The sequence below is a fragment of the Centruroides sculpturatus genome, unplaced genomic scaffold (genome assembly GCF_000671375.1).
Source record: "Centruroides sculpturatus isolate CEXI.00-Female unplaced genomic scaffold, Cexi_2.0 scaffold1233, whole genome shotgun sequence".
In the NCBI taxonomy this organism is placed as follows: Eukaryota; Metazoa; Arthropoda; class Arachnida; order Scorpiones; family Buthidae; genus Centruroides; species Centruroides sculpturatus.
In genome coordinates this window covers 53,131-68,507 of record NW_019385603.1, presented here as the reverse complement: position 1 = coordinate 68,507, position 15,377 = coordinate 53,131, and the positions used below count along the sequence as shown (strand labels likewise).

Below are 15,377 nucleotides of genomic sequence, written 5' to 3'. Positions count from 1 at the left end.
ATGTCGATTGCTTTTCTCTCTTCTTCAGGATTTTTCGTANAACATACGTGCATCACATTTTCCTTGCTTATAACATTGATTTATGAAATAAGAAAAAAAAACGTGCGGAGAATTGATGTAATGCAAAGGAATTACAGCAGAACACCCTGCAATTTTTATTTTAAACATAATAATAATTTATTCCTAAATATTTAAAAAATAATATAAATGATAATTTTCAGGAATCATTTTGTATGATTCAATATTCAACATGTGGAAAGAAGGAGATCTTAATCAAGTTCCTATAGTCTTAGGTAACGATTTAGTTAATTACAAGGATTAATTTTCATAAAATCTGACTTAATTAAGAAATTTCATTCAATTTTTTAAGGTTCCACAGCTCAAGAATTAGCTCCAAAAATCGAAATTCCGGATAAAAATACATGGAATTGGACCCAATTTTCTGATTACGTTACTAAACATTTAGATAATTTTGGTACGAATCTGACTGAAACCACATTGAATTTTTATAAGAAAGAAGGTTCAAATCCTGAAATCGAATTTGCTACAATGGTAAGTGAAGTTTATAAAGATCGTCTTGATTGGTTCAATGGTAAAGAGCTCCAATCACAGTGGCGCGTTATAGCTTCATGGAGCGCGGGCAAATTTGAATTCGAGGGCTCCATGTACAGTATTGACTTCAGATATTTTTTGAGGAGGAATTTTTCTGGCTTTCTGGTTTTCTCGATCTCTGGAGAGTTAAGTTCTGCACTGCGCCTATGCCACGGTGATAGTTTAGGGTCCCCAGATATGACACTAAGTTTAAATTTCGATATTCCTACTATAGTAATAAAAGATTGGTTTGGGAGCCCAGGCAATTGCTCTTTTTGCTCATAGGATAACGTGCCATTGACAATAAAGCGCTTTTTACCATTGCACCAATCATACCACACAAATAATTTTTTTTTTTTTTTTTAGGTATCGGATATTAGGATTACTTGCCCCATTCACAGTCTTTCAGAGATGCTTTCAGAATTTAACAACAGTGGCATATATACTTATGTTGTTGATTATGTACCCAGTGCACCATTAAAGTGGAGCGACGAAGCTGAAGAACTACAAATGGCAATACACGGAATCGACGTCGTCGCAATTTTTGGTTTACTTAGTGACTACATTCAGTTAAACGAAAAAGATAAGGCATACCAATCAGTAATTCAAGACATTTTTTATAATTTTGTACGTAATGGCGAACCTTACGCTAATGGTTCCCCATTGAAATCAACAGGTTACGTTAACACAATTAAGCAAAGTATGACAAGTTATCCAGCACCCTATAAGAACTGCTATATTTGGAAGCCTGAAGATTTGGATTATAAATATGGATACGCGAACTAAATTTAATAATTGTTTTAGTTCTTTTTTGGCAGGTGGAAGCACCATAAATTTGCTTTGGATGCCATCCTAATTTAGGCTTTGGCGGATGTTACAGCTGCTAGTCAAGTGCGGATGGTCAGTGCTCAATATATTATTAATTTTCTCATCAACGCACAAAATATTGGTACTTATCGGAAATTTTTAAGAATTAACCAACAGAAATTTAATAAAATTTGAAGACGTTTTTCAGGATTTTTCAACAGAGAATACCTTAATTGAAACTAATGAAATTTCATCCAATCTGTGCTACCATCTGCCAAATCTTTTCTAAAACATTAAAATTAAGATAAAATTTTTTAAAAAATTTAAATAAATTAATTAAAATTCTTATAATATTTATAAAAGAAACACGACATTTTTAAAAGGGTATTTTTAATGAAAATTATTATTTAAGTTTCAGATGAAAATCTGGAAATTTCAGATGAAGAAGGCATCTGAAAAAAAATTTTTTAATAGATTTTTTTTAATTGAATTTTATTTCAATTTTATATTGAAATAAAATGTTTTTTTATACTTAAAAAAAGAACATGAATGTAATTTGTAGGATATGTGCATAAATCTATGTTATTTGATAATTTGTCCAGTGCCGTCCAATTCATCAGGTCAGTTAAATAGATGCAATTTTTTCCTCGATTGCATGGCAATATTTTCAATTAAAATATTAAAAATTAAATTTTTTAAAAAATTATTTATATTAAAATAACATCCTCTACACAAAAAAATAAATAAATTTCTTCCTTTATACATTAAAAATAATTGTAAACATTCTTTTATAAACAAAAGGGCATTCTTAAGATAAGAAATTTATATATATATATATATATATACATACATATTATTTTTTAAATTAAATTTTTCGATATTTATTCTTATGTCTTTGCATTAAAAGGGGCCATAAGCGCTTATTATTGATTTTTTTAGCATTTATATTGTTATACAAGTTTTTAAATGAAATTTTTGTACTTAATAATATAATCGAACAATGTATATAGTCAATTTATATTGTGTTTTTGTGAATGTGAATTTGTAGATTGATATGGTTTGTTCCGAAATTTATATATATATAAATATATATATATATAACTTAAAATATGTGTGTATTTTGTACGAATTTTCAATAAAGTATGTTTTTACTGTAAGAACTTCAATGATTGCTTAGTTTTCGTGTTTAATTATGGCATAATTTAATGAATTGGGACGCATTTAGACTTGTCCCACTAGTAGATAAAACCACTGAACACTTGTGGTGATCGTGGGTTCGCACCTGAGCAACTGGATTTTTCTGTTCTTCACTTAATTAAGAGCCATAAAAGTTCTCTCAGGTGGCATTCCCTTGGCAGATCGCTTTATTTCATCAATTCTATCAATTTGTCGTGGCTTCAAGTTATAATATACTGTATAAGAGGCACTTTTCTTCTACCAAATATCAGTAAATTGAAAACGTGAGGCCCAAGTTGCAGCTTATTTAAATTAAGGACATTCAGGATAGTATAGTTTTATTACGCCAATTTGATGTCATTGCTACATATTTTTAACGGAAAGTACAAAATTGACGTAAAGTGCACACTATTCTGACAAAGGAATGCATCTTTTACGTATAAATCAGGCCATCGATTAATTTACACATTTATACCGTTTATCTAAAGAAAAAGTTAATTATAAACAATATATTTTTTGAATTTACGGTATAATATATGATGAATTAAACATACAGATATATGCATACGATTTTGTCAGTAATTTTTAAATTAAAAATGTAAATTCTATTAAAATTCATTACTTGGATACAAAATGATGGCAAACTGACCCCGATTTAGGTGTTACAAACCTGAAGAAAACCCGGTAGCTAATCCTTTGCCCAGGCCGAACCCACGACCAATGTTCGGTAGTTTCATCCACTCGGTGAATAGTGGGCCAAACAATTAGCTACACTTAGTTGATACACATCTTTTCTGATAGAGCTTTCAGCTATTTCAAAGTCAATTGTCCTAAAATACCGCGTGATCGTAATTAAAGCATCCCTTATTTAATCGGAGAGTAAATCAAGATTATAATCCTGAGGGGGCGACTATAAAACACCATAAAACAAAGTCAAAGAAAAACTGAATTAACTGCAGAGGCATATTGGAGAGACTTTATAATGCGTTCCCAGAAATCCGAAAAAATTATCATGTTTGGTTAACACATAAATCGTTTAGAAGATTCTTACTTACCAAATTTGAACATTATTGATTAAGTATGAAGATATTTAAAATTCAGGACGGTGCCATAATTAGGCATCGTCCTGTAGAGCACCGGGTGTAGAGGGCACAGGACAAAAGGGGAATCAGAAACGGACTATCAAAAATTTTTCTGTATTACATTTTCATTTACAAATTTTAAATTTTGTCGCTTATTCCTTAAGGTTTTCGGTTAATATTAAAAATTAACCGATCATTTCTATCATATTTGTATTTTTTTAAACATTTTTTCAAAAAAAACCGTGTAGCCAAAAATAAAATCTTACACAGGGCGCACGAAGAGATAATTACGGCACTGATAAAGGATTAGTGACTCTGCGTTTTATTTTATTTGAGATTATTTTATTTAGGATTAGAAGTGATTATAGTCTGCCCAGCGAAAGAGTAGACACGAGATAGCCTGAGCCGGAAGAGTCTACGTCAGATGAAAGGGATGGAAGAAGATACATAAATGTTAATATTATTATTATTATTATTATTATTTTTAGTTTTACTCTTTTTACAAATTTTATTAACGTGATCCGTGTGCCAACTCCCACATTCCCTTCTACCCTTTTTATCTGATATAGACGCTTCCCATTGAAACTGACTCGTGTCTGCTCTTTCGCTGGGCAGACTATAGTGCATTAATCTCGACAAATATGTCTATTCTGTTTTTAAACTCCATTGAAGCATTCAGAGAAAATGAGATCTTTGCAATTTCTCCCACAAAGATTGCACTTTGTCTTAGATTTATTGAAAAGTTTAATTTATGAAATCCATAGCATCTATTTTACATAATGTCGCGTGTTTCGTGAAAAGTTTTTAGTAAATCTTCTTTCCTTATTGCAAATGGTTGGCCAATTCCTAAACTTTTTAATCGTCAATGATGTAATCTGTGAGTATCAGTTCGTGTAATCTTTGCGGAAATACAGTAGAGCGTCGTTTATTCGAATCAATTAGGGACTGGGGTTGTTCGGTAAATCGATATTTCGGATAACCGATTATGTACGAAAAAACATATTAACCTATCCCATGTTGAAATTTTTCTCCGTTGCGTGTCGCTTTGCGTTGAATTTTCGTCGATGTTAAGCCTAACAAAGACTATTGTAACGTTAAAAATTATTTTTTTATTTTGTACAAACAAAATAAATATATTGAAAAATATAAAAACAATAAAAAAAATATACTTCAGAAGTTAATTTAGTATCAAAAACGTAAAATATTTGAGTAGCTCAAGACATAGCCAAAGATTGCAGCCCCACAGCACTGGCGAAAATTTAAATTTGCCGACTGGAATTCTTTTGGATAATTGACTTTCGGATAAACGACGCTCTACTGTAATTGAAAAGATCATCATAATTTTGGAACGTAAAATGTAAAATGATATAAAATACTTCTAAATAGTAGCGAGTTTTTTTTTTCTGCTGGATCGTGTCACTAAACATTTTTAAGTGGAAAGTCGAGTCGAATCAATATTAAAGCGAATCCACCAACGGAGTTGATTCGAAGTCGATCAATCAGCATTCATTTTACTTTAAGTACACGAGTTCTGATTGGTTAACTTCAACTTCGACTGTTTGTTAGTGAATACAGTCATTAATGCGTTCGAGTCGAGCCTCAAAAGGTATTAATAAAAAAAGTTTAAATATAAAATTTCATGTTAAGCCATTTAATAAAACTTTAAGATATATGTGCGTACATTTACACAGATATCATCGCGAAAAAAGTAAAAACGTATTATAGAGACCACAATTTGTGCCTACATCAAAATCTGAAGATCTAAAATTCGATACGATTACAATATCTACCTTACATGAATGCTGATTAAGATTTAAAAAAAGAATTAATATGATCTAAGCAGAGGTTATACCATAGTTTAAACATCAGTTCTCATTAAAATAGCGATTAATACCCGATGGATTATGTCTAGGGAAAGTTTGGAGACTGCTGACAATTAAGCAGGATTATAACCAATTAGTGGTTGATACCCATTATACAAATTTTAAAAAAATGTCTGTGAAGCGATTTACCACTCCCGAAATCCGTCCCTGTATTTGATGCTATATACAGAGATGTCATATTTATTCTAATAAACAGCGCCCTCTATTTGTAATGTGTATGCGTGTGTTGTGTGTGTGTGCTGCGCCGTTGATCGACTAATAAAGTGAAAAAAGTTAACGAGATTTATTCATCATTTCGTTGTATGTTTATAATTGGGTACGATCATTATAAACGAATAGAAACAACATACGCCCTCTATAAAACAGCGCAAGCTGAAAAAAAAACTCATACAGTACAACTCGTTTAAGAAGTGTCCGCCTAAGAAGTTTTCTCGAATAAGAAGTCCAATTTCTCCGGAGGTCCTGGCATTTACACCATAAGCATGGGCGTAGCCAGAGTTTTGTTATGGGGGCCTAGTGGAGGCCAACCTGACACAAAATTGAATTATTTCAAATTATTGTTCATTATTGGGCACCGAACAAGCCGTTCACCTTTTTTTTAGTATTCAAAACTTTTATTTTAGCTTTAGGTGTTTACAAATCGACTCAACACTTTTTCGGCTGCGATTTCCTGGGGGGGGGGCACCAGGTTCCCTGGGAGGAGCCGTGCCCACCCAGGCTCCCCCTCGCTACGCCCATGACCATAAGATGTGTTAAAATTTCCCGCATCCACTTAACAAGTTTTCTCGTGTAAGAAATTTCAAAATATCGATCACATCGACTATATTTTACCCACTTTCTGCTAGAGACAAATCGTAATACAGTAGAGTTTCGAAAACTCGGCCTAATGTGGACCGAAGGGTGGCCGAGTTTGTGAAAATGCCGGGTTATCGGAAATGGGGTTAAAAAAAATAAGTATGAGTGTTTCCTCAGAAAATACTGTACTGTACTTGTATGTATTGTTTACTTGAGAATACAACAGAGAATAAACTGCCCAAATACCCTTAAACAAAGGAAAAGTACGTCCTTTATGAAGGCATAGAGCCTTTACTACATGAAAATGAAAATTAATGAATACACTGCGTACAGTAATTTACCTGAAAAGACAGACCTCAAAAAAATACTTTATGAGGCATAAAGCTGTCTATAATGAAAATTAATTAAGTAAGGATTTTTTGCCATGCCAGGGTGTGACCGAGTTATCCGGACTGCCGGGTTATCGAGTGCCGAGTTTTCGAGACTCTACTGTATTTTTTCTTTACCATAAGTTTATTACTTATAAAAATAGTAATGTTTTGGTAAAGTAACTCCAGATGTTCGCCATATTGTACTCGTATATCAAACATCTGCACACCTGAGGTGGTTGCTAAATTAGCTGGCGTCTTATTGTTTTGACCATACTCCCTGTTCATTAACTATTGACATGTCATATTGACACCAGTCACTTCGTCACCTGCTGTAATCAATGCTTCTTACTATTCTACTGTTACACCATGCTATGTTATAATACCTTAATATAGAAATAAAATTGATTATACATATAAAAAATGATTTGTTTTATAATTCCTGCATAAGAGGTTTTCTGACTAAGAAGTTTTTTCAGAGTGGTCTCTACAAAAACCTCTTAACAGGGTTCTACTGTAGATGGCGCCTGCCTATTAGAGGGTATCTGTTGTTTATTGAGGGCAGAATAAATACGGTATTTAGAAGTTCAAATCTACTATGATGGCATTTCAGGATACCCAAAAGACACTTCCTTAAGGAAAATAAATAGTATCAAAACTCACCATTACGGCAATTTTGGCGCTTTTGATCGGGGTGATTTTTGGAAATAAGGACACTTAAAAGGCATGGTTTATCGAGGACATCTGCGTGCTCGACAGCTTCGAAAGACAGTATAGCATGCGAGAAGGAAGCATCACAGAGTATCTATTACAATAGGCCGTTGAACAAACTGTTTATCGCCTTTGGGTTTTATACCTTAAGAATGGGTACCAAACGAGCAATATTGCCTACATCACTAAAGTCTCCGTACAGTACAATTGTCTTGTACAAATAAAATGTTTATTGCTTGCGGTACTAAAAGTGCCATAGTGGCAAACTGTGGTGCTAAGTTTTGTTACGGAAATGTCTTAAGAATACCCTAAAATGTCACTATACCCGATTTGGTTGCATTTGGAATGATAAATATCTGTCTAGATAGCGTTGAATAGGGATACTTCAATTACAATAACCCATTATTTATGGAGAAGATCCGTTGACGATTATTCACTAGTGCTTTGCGAGGATAGCGCTACTTAAGAAGCGCGATATAATGATTAAAATTATGAATTAAATTCATAATTTTAATTTTTATATGGCGCTTCCTAAGGCCCAGATAGAGAGGTAGTAGGACCATTTGATCCTACTGTCTCTCTATCTGGGCCTTTGTAAAATTAGAATAAAATCATATTTTTGTCACGATTATAAATTTAAATTATGTATTAATTATTATTCACTGGAAGTAATAATTAATGAATTATAAAATGTAGGTCAATACACATTTGTCTCACTAGTTTTATTGGGTTTATTCATCCATTCATCCATAAATTTGTTGACATTATTCATGCGTTTATTTGATCGTTACGTCACAAAATTTGTTCATAAAAAAATTGCATAAATTTATTATAAAATATCATATGATATAGCAAACTTAATATATTTTATAAGTTATTTAATTCACCACTAATTTTAAAAATGTATAGGCCTACATCTTAATGCAGCTGCTAGATTTCTTCATTCTTGAATGAAGGAACATAGCAGCTGGCCCTATGGAATTATTCAATAACGATATTATTTTTTGTATTATTTTTAATGTTTTACATATTTTTATAATAACATTAATTTAATGAAAATATAAATAATATAAGGACACTAAATCAGTAGAATTTCGTACCCATTTTATGCATTCTATAGACAGAGTCCAATTTATAAAAGTAATTTTTAAGAAAAGTAATTTTATATAATCAAGTTTTAAATTACTATTTAAATAATTTTTTTTAAAGCATTAGCACATCGTTTGCACGATGGATCTGTAATTAAGGCCTCTCAGACATCGAGAAAGGTCCGAGCTACTTAGTGTACTAAGAACTACAAAACGTTAAAAATTACCTAAAATTTGCATTTAAAAAATGCAATAAAATAATGAATAATATGTAATAAATGTTTTTCAGGTGCTCGTAAACACGAGGCCTCATACTAAGTGATTCTGTTTGTCTCTTGTAAAAGGCCTTAATTTCCACATCTTTACATTTACGAAGATTTAAGTTTGGCTTTTTTTTTTTTTTTTTAATGGACCGAGCCCTCAAAAAAGGCCCTTGACTTTTGTAATTGTTGCAATTTTAAATTAGAATAATAGTGATTATGAGTATCGTTTTCACATTAGTTTTTATTTATTTTTTATCATGTACATTAAAAATAAAGTGTATAACATCTCATACAGTTATAAAAAACCCAACAAAACCTTTAATTCCAAGCTCTCTGGATATTTGGTATGAATTCAATTTACATAGGTTTAAATTTCCTTCGAAAAATTCATGTTTATTTTATAATATGCTGAAATTTTCTACTATTTTCAGTAGTATTATATACAATATTTCTTTCCACGTCAACGTAAATGGCTCTACAAACATACGTGCATCACATTTTCCTTGCTTATAACATTGATTTATGAAATAAGAAAAAAAAACGTGCGGAGAATTGATGTAATGCAAAGGAATTACAGCAGAACACCCTGCAATTTTTATTTTAAACATAATAATAATTTATTCCTAAATATTTAAAAAATTTTCTTCTAAACTGAAAATGTTTCGGAGCACGCTATGATAAAAAAAATATTCCACAAATTTTTCTTTGAATAGAAATTTTTGCGATGGAATCTGACTTACGCATTAATTAAATTATTTTTTCTTTACTGCTTTAAAGTAATATAATATCAAAAAATGATTATGATGTATATTTTTTAATTGTTTACCACTAAGATTCGTTTAAAATTTCGCTATTTTTTCTTTTTTGTTGTATTGTACGTAGTACATCCAAAGATCAATCTATCCATTCCTCCATTTTGCACGCTCCTAGACCTTTTCCAGGTCTTGATAACTCCCTTTTTTCTAAATCAAATCACTATTTTTAATCTCTTCCTCTTTATCCACACATTTTACCCTTCCGTTATTTTTCTCAATAAACTTTTCCTTCTCAAAATATGCCAAACAAAATTCCTCTTCCAGGAGATATCGTCCCTCAAAGCCTTCTTCATCTGTAATTCCTTTGTTCAACTTATATTCACCATTTTCTTCCATACGTTGCCATTGTTTAGCCTGTTTACATGGTGAGTACGAAGTGTTTAAGTGGTTTTAATTTCTGAGGAGCCTTCTAATAGAAATTTCATATAATTTACAACGAATCCCGTGTTCTTTCTTATAAAATTTGATTTAAAAAAATCAGCAATCTTTACAAGTTTTTATGCATCTTATACATTATTCTTTCCCACATTCACTAGATACTTGATAAATTACAGTGCTAAGTATTTAAATCTTCACAAATAATTGTTAAGTCAATCATTAGTCTAAGATTAAGGCTTATAAATATATATTTCCTTATTGTTTATAACATTATCCTCGATCTGTCATTCTAAACTGTAGTTCCTTTTTGTTTAGGATAACAAGAGGTTAACACTCTTTGCACTTTTCCCTAAAGACTCTCTAACAATAACATGTTATAATTTTATAAACTAAAAACATAAATTAATAAAGAAAACGATGAGGAAGCTGTAAATTTCATTCAAAAGTCTTAAATATTTTAAATAAAATATTAATTTAAAACAAGGCTCCACACAGGGAAGCTAGTAGAAACATTTAGCTCAGGCCTCACATCTACAGATGCTTCATGGTATTTATTTCATTGAATTTTTTGTGTACTAAGGAAGATATCTTTAAAATTTTTATTAAATTTTGTCAAATTTCATTACCTAAAAAATATAATACAATTTTTTGCTAGGACCTCATAAAAATAAATGGCCTCAGCCCTTTTAATTAAATATTATAATTAGAGCTTATGAGAAAAACTGATTATATGTAATGTAAATTGTGTATAATTTATTTTGTTGTTTATATCCAAAAAAATTTAATCATAAGAAAATTTTAAATTTTCAAGATAGAAATATATTTTTATTGAATATTTTATTCCAAAAAAAAACTATTGAAAGAAGATAAAATAAATTGAAAAATAGAATTCAATTTCTATGGAATTTATATTGTTTACGTGCTTCCATTAAATATTAATCCCCACCTAAAATTTTNAAATGTTTGCTTGGATCTGCAGGAAAATGCAAAGATTCAATAAATACTTTTTCGTAACTTTAAAAAATTTATAATAAATAGTTCTTATTAAGCAAAAATCTATTGTTAAAAAATGCTCTTGATTAAGTTACCAGACACAATTTTGCGAGGAAATTATTAAGAATATTTAATTACAAAAATTTCACACTATTTTAAATATTTGGAGTCGATTGTACTCTATTATCGAAAGCACAACCAACCTGTGAACAACGAACAGCGATGGCAACATAAAAAACGGTCGTAGTTTGGAGGTTATATTCATTAATAAAATATTCGAAAAATGTTAATAAAAATTAAACATTACATTGTTTAATTTAATTTAATTTTAAAAAATAAATTTTTTAAGCATCAGAAAAAGTGAATAAGAATTTGAAGTTTATTAAATAGAGGAAAAAAATTCTCTTTCAAGTTTCTTTGTATACCGAATGTGTAAAATATAGAGGACAAAATGGAGCCAAGGGGCAGATACAATTCGTTCAACAAACTTCATTCGCTTTTACAGAAAACGAATAGATCATATGTAACTTGTCTTCGTCCTCTTAACCTAATAATATCAATGACCTACAGATGTGACTGGCCTTTACATACTCCTCAGAACAGCAGCATGGATAGACTCAAATTAGTCACTGTTCATTTTGTCACAGCGACATGGGCTCTAATATCTCTTCCAAACTTAAATTAAATTCATATGCAGAAGAGAAATTAAGGTGAGTTTTATATGATTTTATATACAATGAGAATAAGAGAATGTATATAAAATATATTTTCTCTTAGTCTCATTTCCAAATATNTTTCTTTCTTTGTGTGTCGTTTTTGATTTTATTAGGCGGATTGGAACTCGTACATGAAACCAAGAAGATCAGCAAGAATCACACAGCATCTAATGTCAACAATTCTTCCAACTAATGTCAATAATATCTCAGCCAGAGACAGATTGTTGTTATATAAATCAAAATCCCTTAGGCTTTAGATTTTTTCAAGTTTTTCTCGTCCGCGACAATTAAGTTTAACTAGCTTAACGCTTTACTGAGCGCAGCCACAATAGAAGTACATCACCTCCCAAACCCTTGCTTTCGTCCATGCTCGGACGGTGCTGCCATCTATTAGGGTTTTTACACAAATTGAAATATTTCAAAAGATTTTATTCGTTGTACTTTTATATTTTAAAATATTTCTTATTCAGATTAATAAAAAAATATAAATACATTTTAATTCTTATTGTAATATACAGCAGTATGTTGTTGATGTTATTTTGAGAGGGGTTTAAAGACATTCTATCTTAAATAGAATTAATTATTTAAAGTTTAGTAAATATGTAAATATCTGAATATTTATAGAGGGTGGTCCAAAAATCAGTTAACTGGAGATTAGCAGTTTCTGATGGTTCAATAGCTGGATACCTAGGTGTTGCATATGTTTTTAATTACCTGTTTCACCAAATCTATAAAACTAAAGCATATTACTCTAAATTCAGCTTAGGATTCATATTCACAAGTATCTCTAGAATACACAAAACATGGTTAACTGATTTATGGGCTAACCTACGTGTATGTAAAGTATCGGTAAGCTCTCATATAATAATATTTGGCATTTTCTTTAATCATAATAGAAATTAATTTGAAATATAAAAGCACAATTTTAATATTTATCCATTAAAATCTTAAAAATCTCTTGGTTCATAAAAACAATAAGGAAAATAATTTATAAATTCTATCAAAGAATTGTTACGATATTTATTAAAATTAATTTTAAAATATAACTGATTATTATATACTATATTTATAATAAAGAATAATTAACTTTCAGTCGATTGCTTAATATGAATATTTTAAAATGAAATGTGTAATTAAAATTATATATTTTTTTAAAATACTAAAAATTTATCAGTTGATCAATTGATCAACTGATCAATAACGATTATAATTCGCTCGATCGAATTTAGGACAATTGGATAATGTCACCNAATTATTTAAAGTTTAGTAAATATGTAAATATCTGAATATTTATAGAGGGTGGTCCAAAAATCAGTTAACTGGAGATTAGCAGTTTCTGATGGTTCAATAGCTGGATACCTAGGTGTTGCATATGTTTTTAATTACCTGTTTCACCAAATCTATAAAACTAAAGCATATTACTCTAAATTCAGCTTAGGATTCATATTCACAAGTATCTCTAGAATACACAAAACATGGTTAACTGATTTATGGGCTAACCTACGTGTATGTAAAGTATCGGTAAGCTCTCATATAATAATATTTGGCATTTTCTTTAATCATAATAGAAATTAATTTGAAATATAAAAGCACAATTTTAATATTTATCCATTAAAATCTTAAAAATCTCTTGGTTCATAAAAACAATAAGGAAAATAATTTATAAATTCTATCAAAGAATTGTTACGATATTTATTAAAATTAATTTTAAAATATAACTGATTATTATATACTATATTTATAATAAAGAATAATTAACTTTCAGTCGATTGCTTAATATGAATATTTTAAAATGAAATGTGTAATTAAAATTATATATTTTTTTAAAATACTAAAAATTTATCAGTTGATCAATTGATCAACTGATCAATAACGATTATAATTCGCTCGATCGAATTTAGGACAATTGGATAATGTCACCAGATGCTCTCATTTTGAACGACAGCAGGAAGAAACAGCTCATTATTTTTTATTTATTTATTTAAATATAAATTCTCGCTTCAGGAAAATAAAAAAAAATGGGAAAAAATTACACATTTGGCACGTTTAATTTTATTTTTACACTATCCAATTTATTGTTAGGCCGAATGGCAAGTAACGTTAAGTTGTCAATCTCCGATCTCAAAAGATCTGATTCAGAGAGGGTTGTTACATCAAGGTCATACAACACAACCTTTATTTCTATTGTCTGCGTGGAGCATGCGTGTAGCTAGGTATGTACCTCACACCTATGAAAAGTCGTCAGCTTTTTTTTTATCTTTTTGTATTTTTTTCCACCCCCAATTCTTGTCTCGGTGTCAACGAACCCACTCTGCAACTTCTATAGAAACAATTAAATTGATCTGGAATTTATGCAATAGGCCTTTCGTTATTGCTTCAAATGCAAATTTAGATTTAGTTATGACAATTTACAATACTGATTTATGAAGGTATATTATCATTCGACCTTGAATGTAAAAACAATATGAGTCATATCTAAAAACAATGTTTTATAATCGGTCCTCGATGACATAAAGGTTGTTATAATGACATATATCGCCAAAATAGAACAAATTACTTATTAAAAAAATTAATTTTAAAGTGATTTTATATGAATACTTAATTATTTGTACAGATTGGACCCAGTTATAATGAGTAAAGAAGAAGTAAATTTAATTTTATCCAACAGAAACAATTGGCCAGGAACATTTATTATTTACGAGGATTTGAAAAGGGAAAGAATCGGTTTAGCTCTCAAGTAAGTGAATGAATTATAATAATTTTTAAATATTTACACTAATTAACTTTAAATTTTCTGTTAAATTATTTAATTATCTTCACAAATAAGTAGAATTTAGCTATAATACAGTTGTAAATTTCTGTTAATTTCGTTTTATTCTTCAAATTTATACATTATTTCTTTATGTTTGCGGTTTAACAAGAATTATGCAATACAAAAATTCATTGTAGATGTAGAAACGGAGACATAAAACATCATACAATTGTCATTGTCAACGATTTATATTATCTGAAGTCATTTCCATTCCCATATTTGGAGTCGATTGTACTCTATTATCGAAAGCACAAACTTAATGGAACAAAATTGACCTGTCAGGTGAGTATCGATCAGTGACATTAATCTTATTAAAAGTCTAACAATGTTTATTTTAATGTTTTCTTTCTTTGTGTGTTGTTTTTGATTTTATTAGGCGGATTGGAACTCGTACATGAAACCAAGAAGATCAGCAAGAATCACACAGCATCTAATGTCAACAATTCTTCCAACTAATGTCAATAATATCTCAGCCAGAGACAGATTGTTGTTATATAAATCAAAATCCCTTAGGCTTTAGATTTTTTCAAGTTTTTCTCGTCCGCGACAATTAAGTTTAACTAGCTTAACGCTTTACTGAGCGCAGCCACAATAGAAGTACATCACCTCCCAAACCCTTGCTTTCGTCCATGCTCGGACGGTGCTGCCATCTATTAGGGTTTTTACACAAATTGAAATATTTCAAAAGATTTTATTCGTTGTACTTTTATATTTTAAAATATTTCTTATTCAGATTAATAAAAAAATATAAATACATTTTAATTCTTATTCTAATTCTTATACAATTTAATTCTTATTTAAATAGTTTATTTTTTATATTACGTTTCTTTAAATGGTTTACACGCAATTCTGTTATAATTTATTAATTAATTGTTGATCGCGACGATTGTTTTTTCGAC

General features: G+C 29.9%; 2 protein-coding genes across 2 annotated transcripts in view; both read left to right on the top strand.

Moving 5' to 3' along the window:
* The window catches only part of LOC111640511 (neurotactin-like), a 31,906-nt gene extending 29,774 nt beyond the window's left edge, over window positions 1–2,132 (top strand). The window contains exons 6-8 of the mRNA XM_023386523.1: window positions 222–293; window positions 371–552; window positions 958–2,132. Coding sequence (XP_023242291.1) covers window positions 222–293; window positions 371–552; window positions 958–1,377 — 674 coding nt within the window. The 3' untranslated portion in view covers window positions 1,378–2,132. The remainder of the gene's footprint in view (window positions 1–221; window positions 294–370; window positions 553–957) is intronic.
* Window positions 2,133–14,281: 12,149 nt separating this feature from the next.
* On the top strand, window positions 14,282–15,131 carry LOC111640506. Its single transcript, XM_023386517.1, has 3 exons — window positions 14,282–14,403; window positions 14,616–14,760; window positions 14,855–15,131. The coding sequence occupies exons 1-3, from the start codon at window positions 14,297–14,299 to the stop codon at window positions 14,996–14,998; spliced, it is 396 nt and encodes a 131-aa protein (XP_023242285.1). The 5' UTR covers window positions 14,282–14,296; the 3' UTR covers window positions 14,999–15,131.
* Window positions 15,132–15,377: the final 246 nt, after the last annotated feature.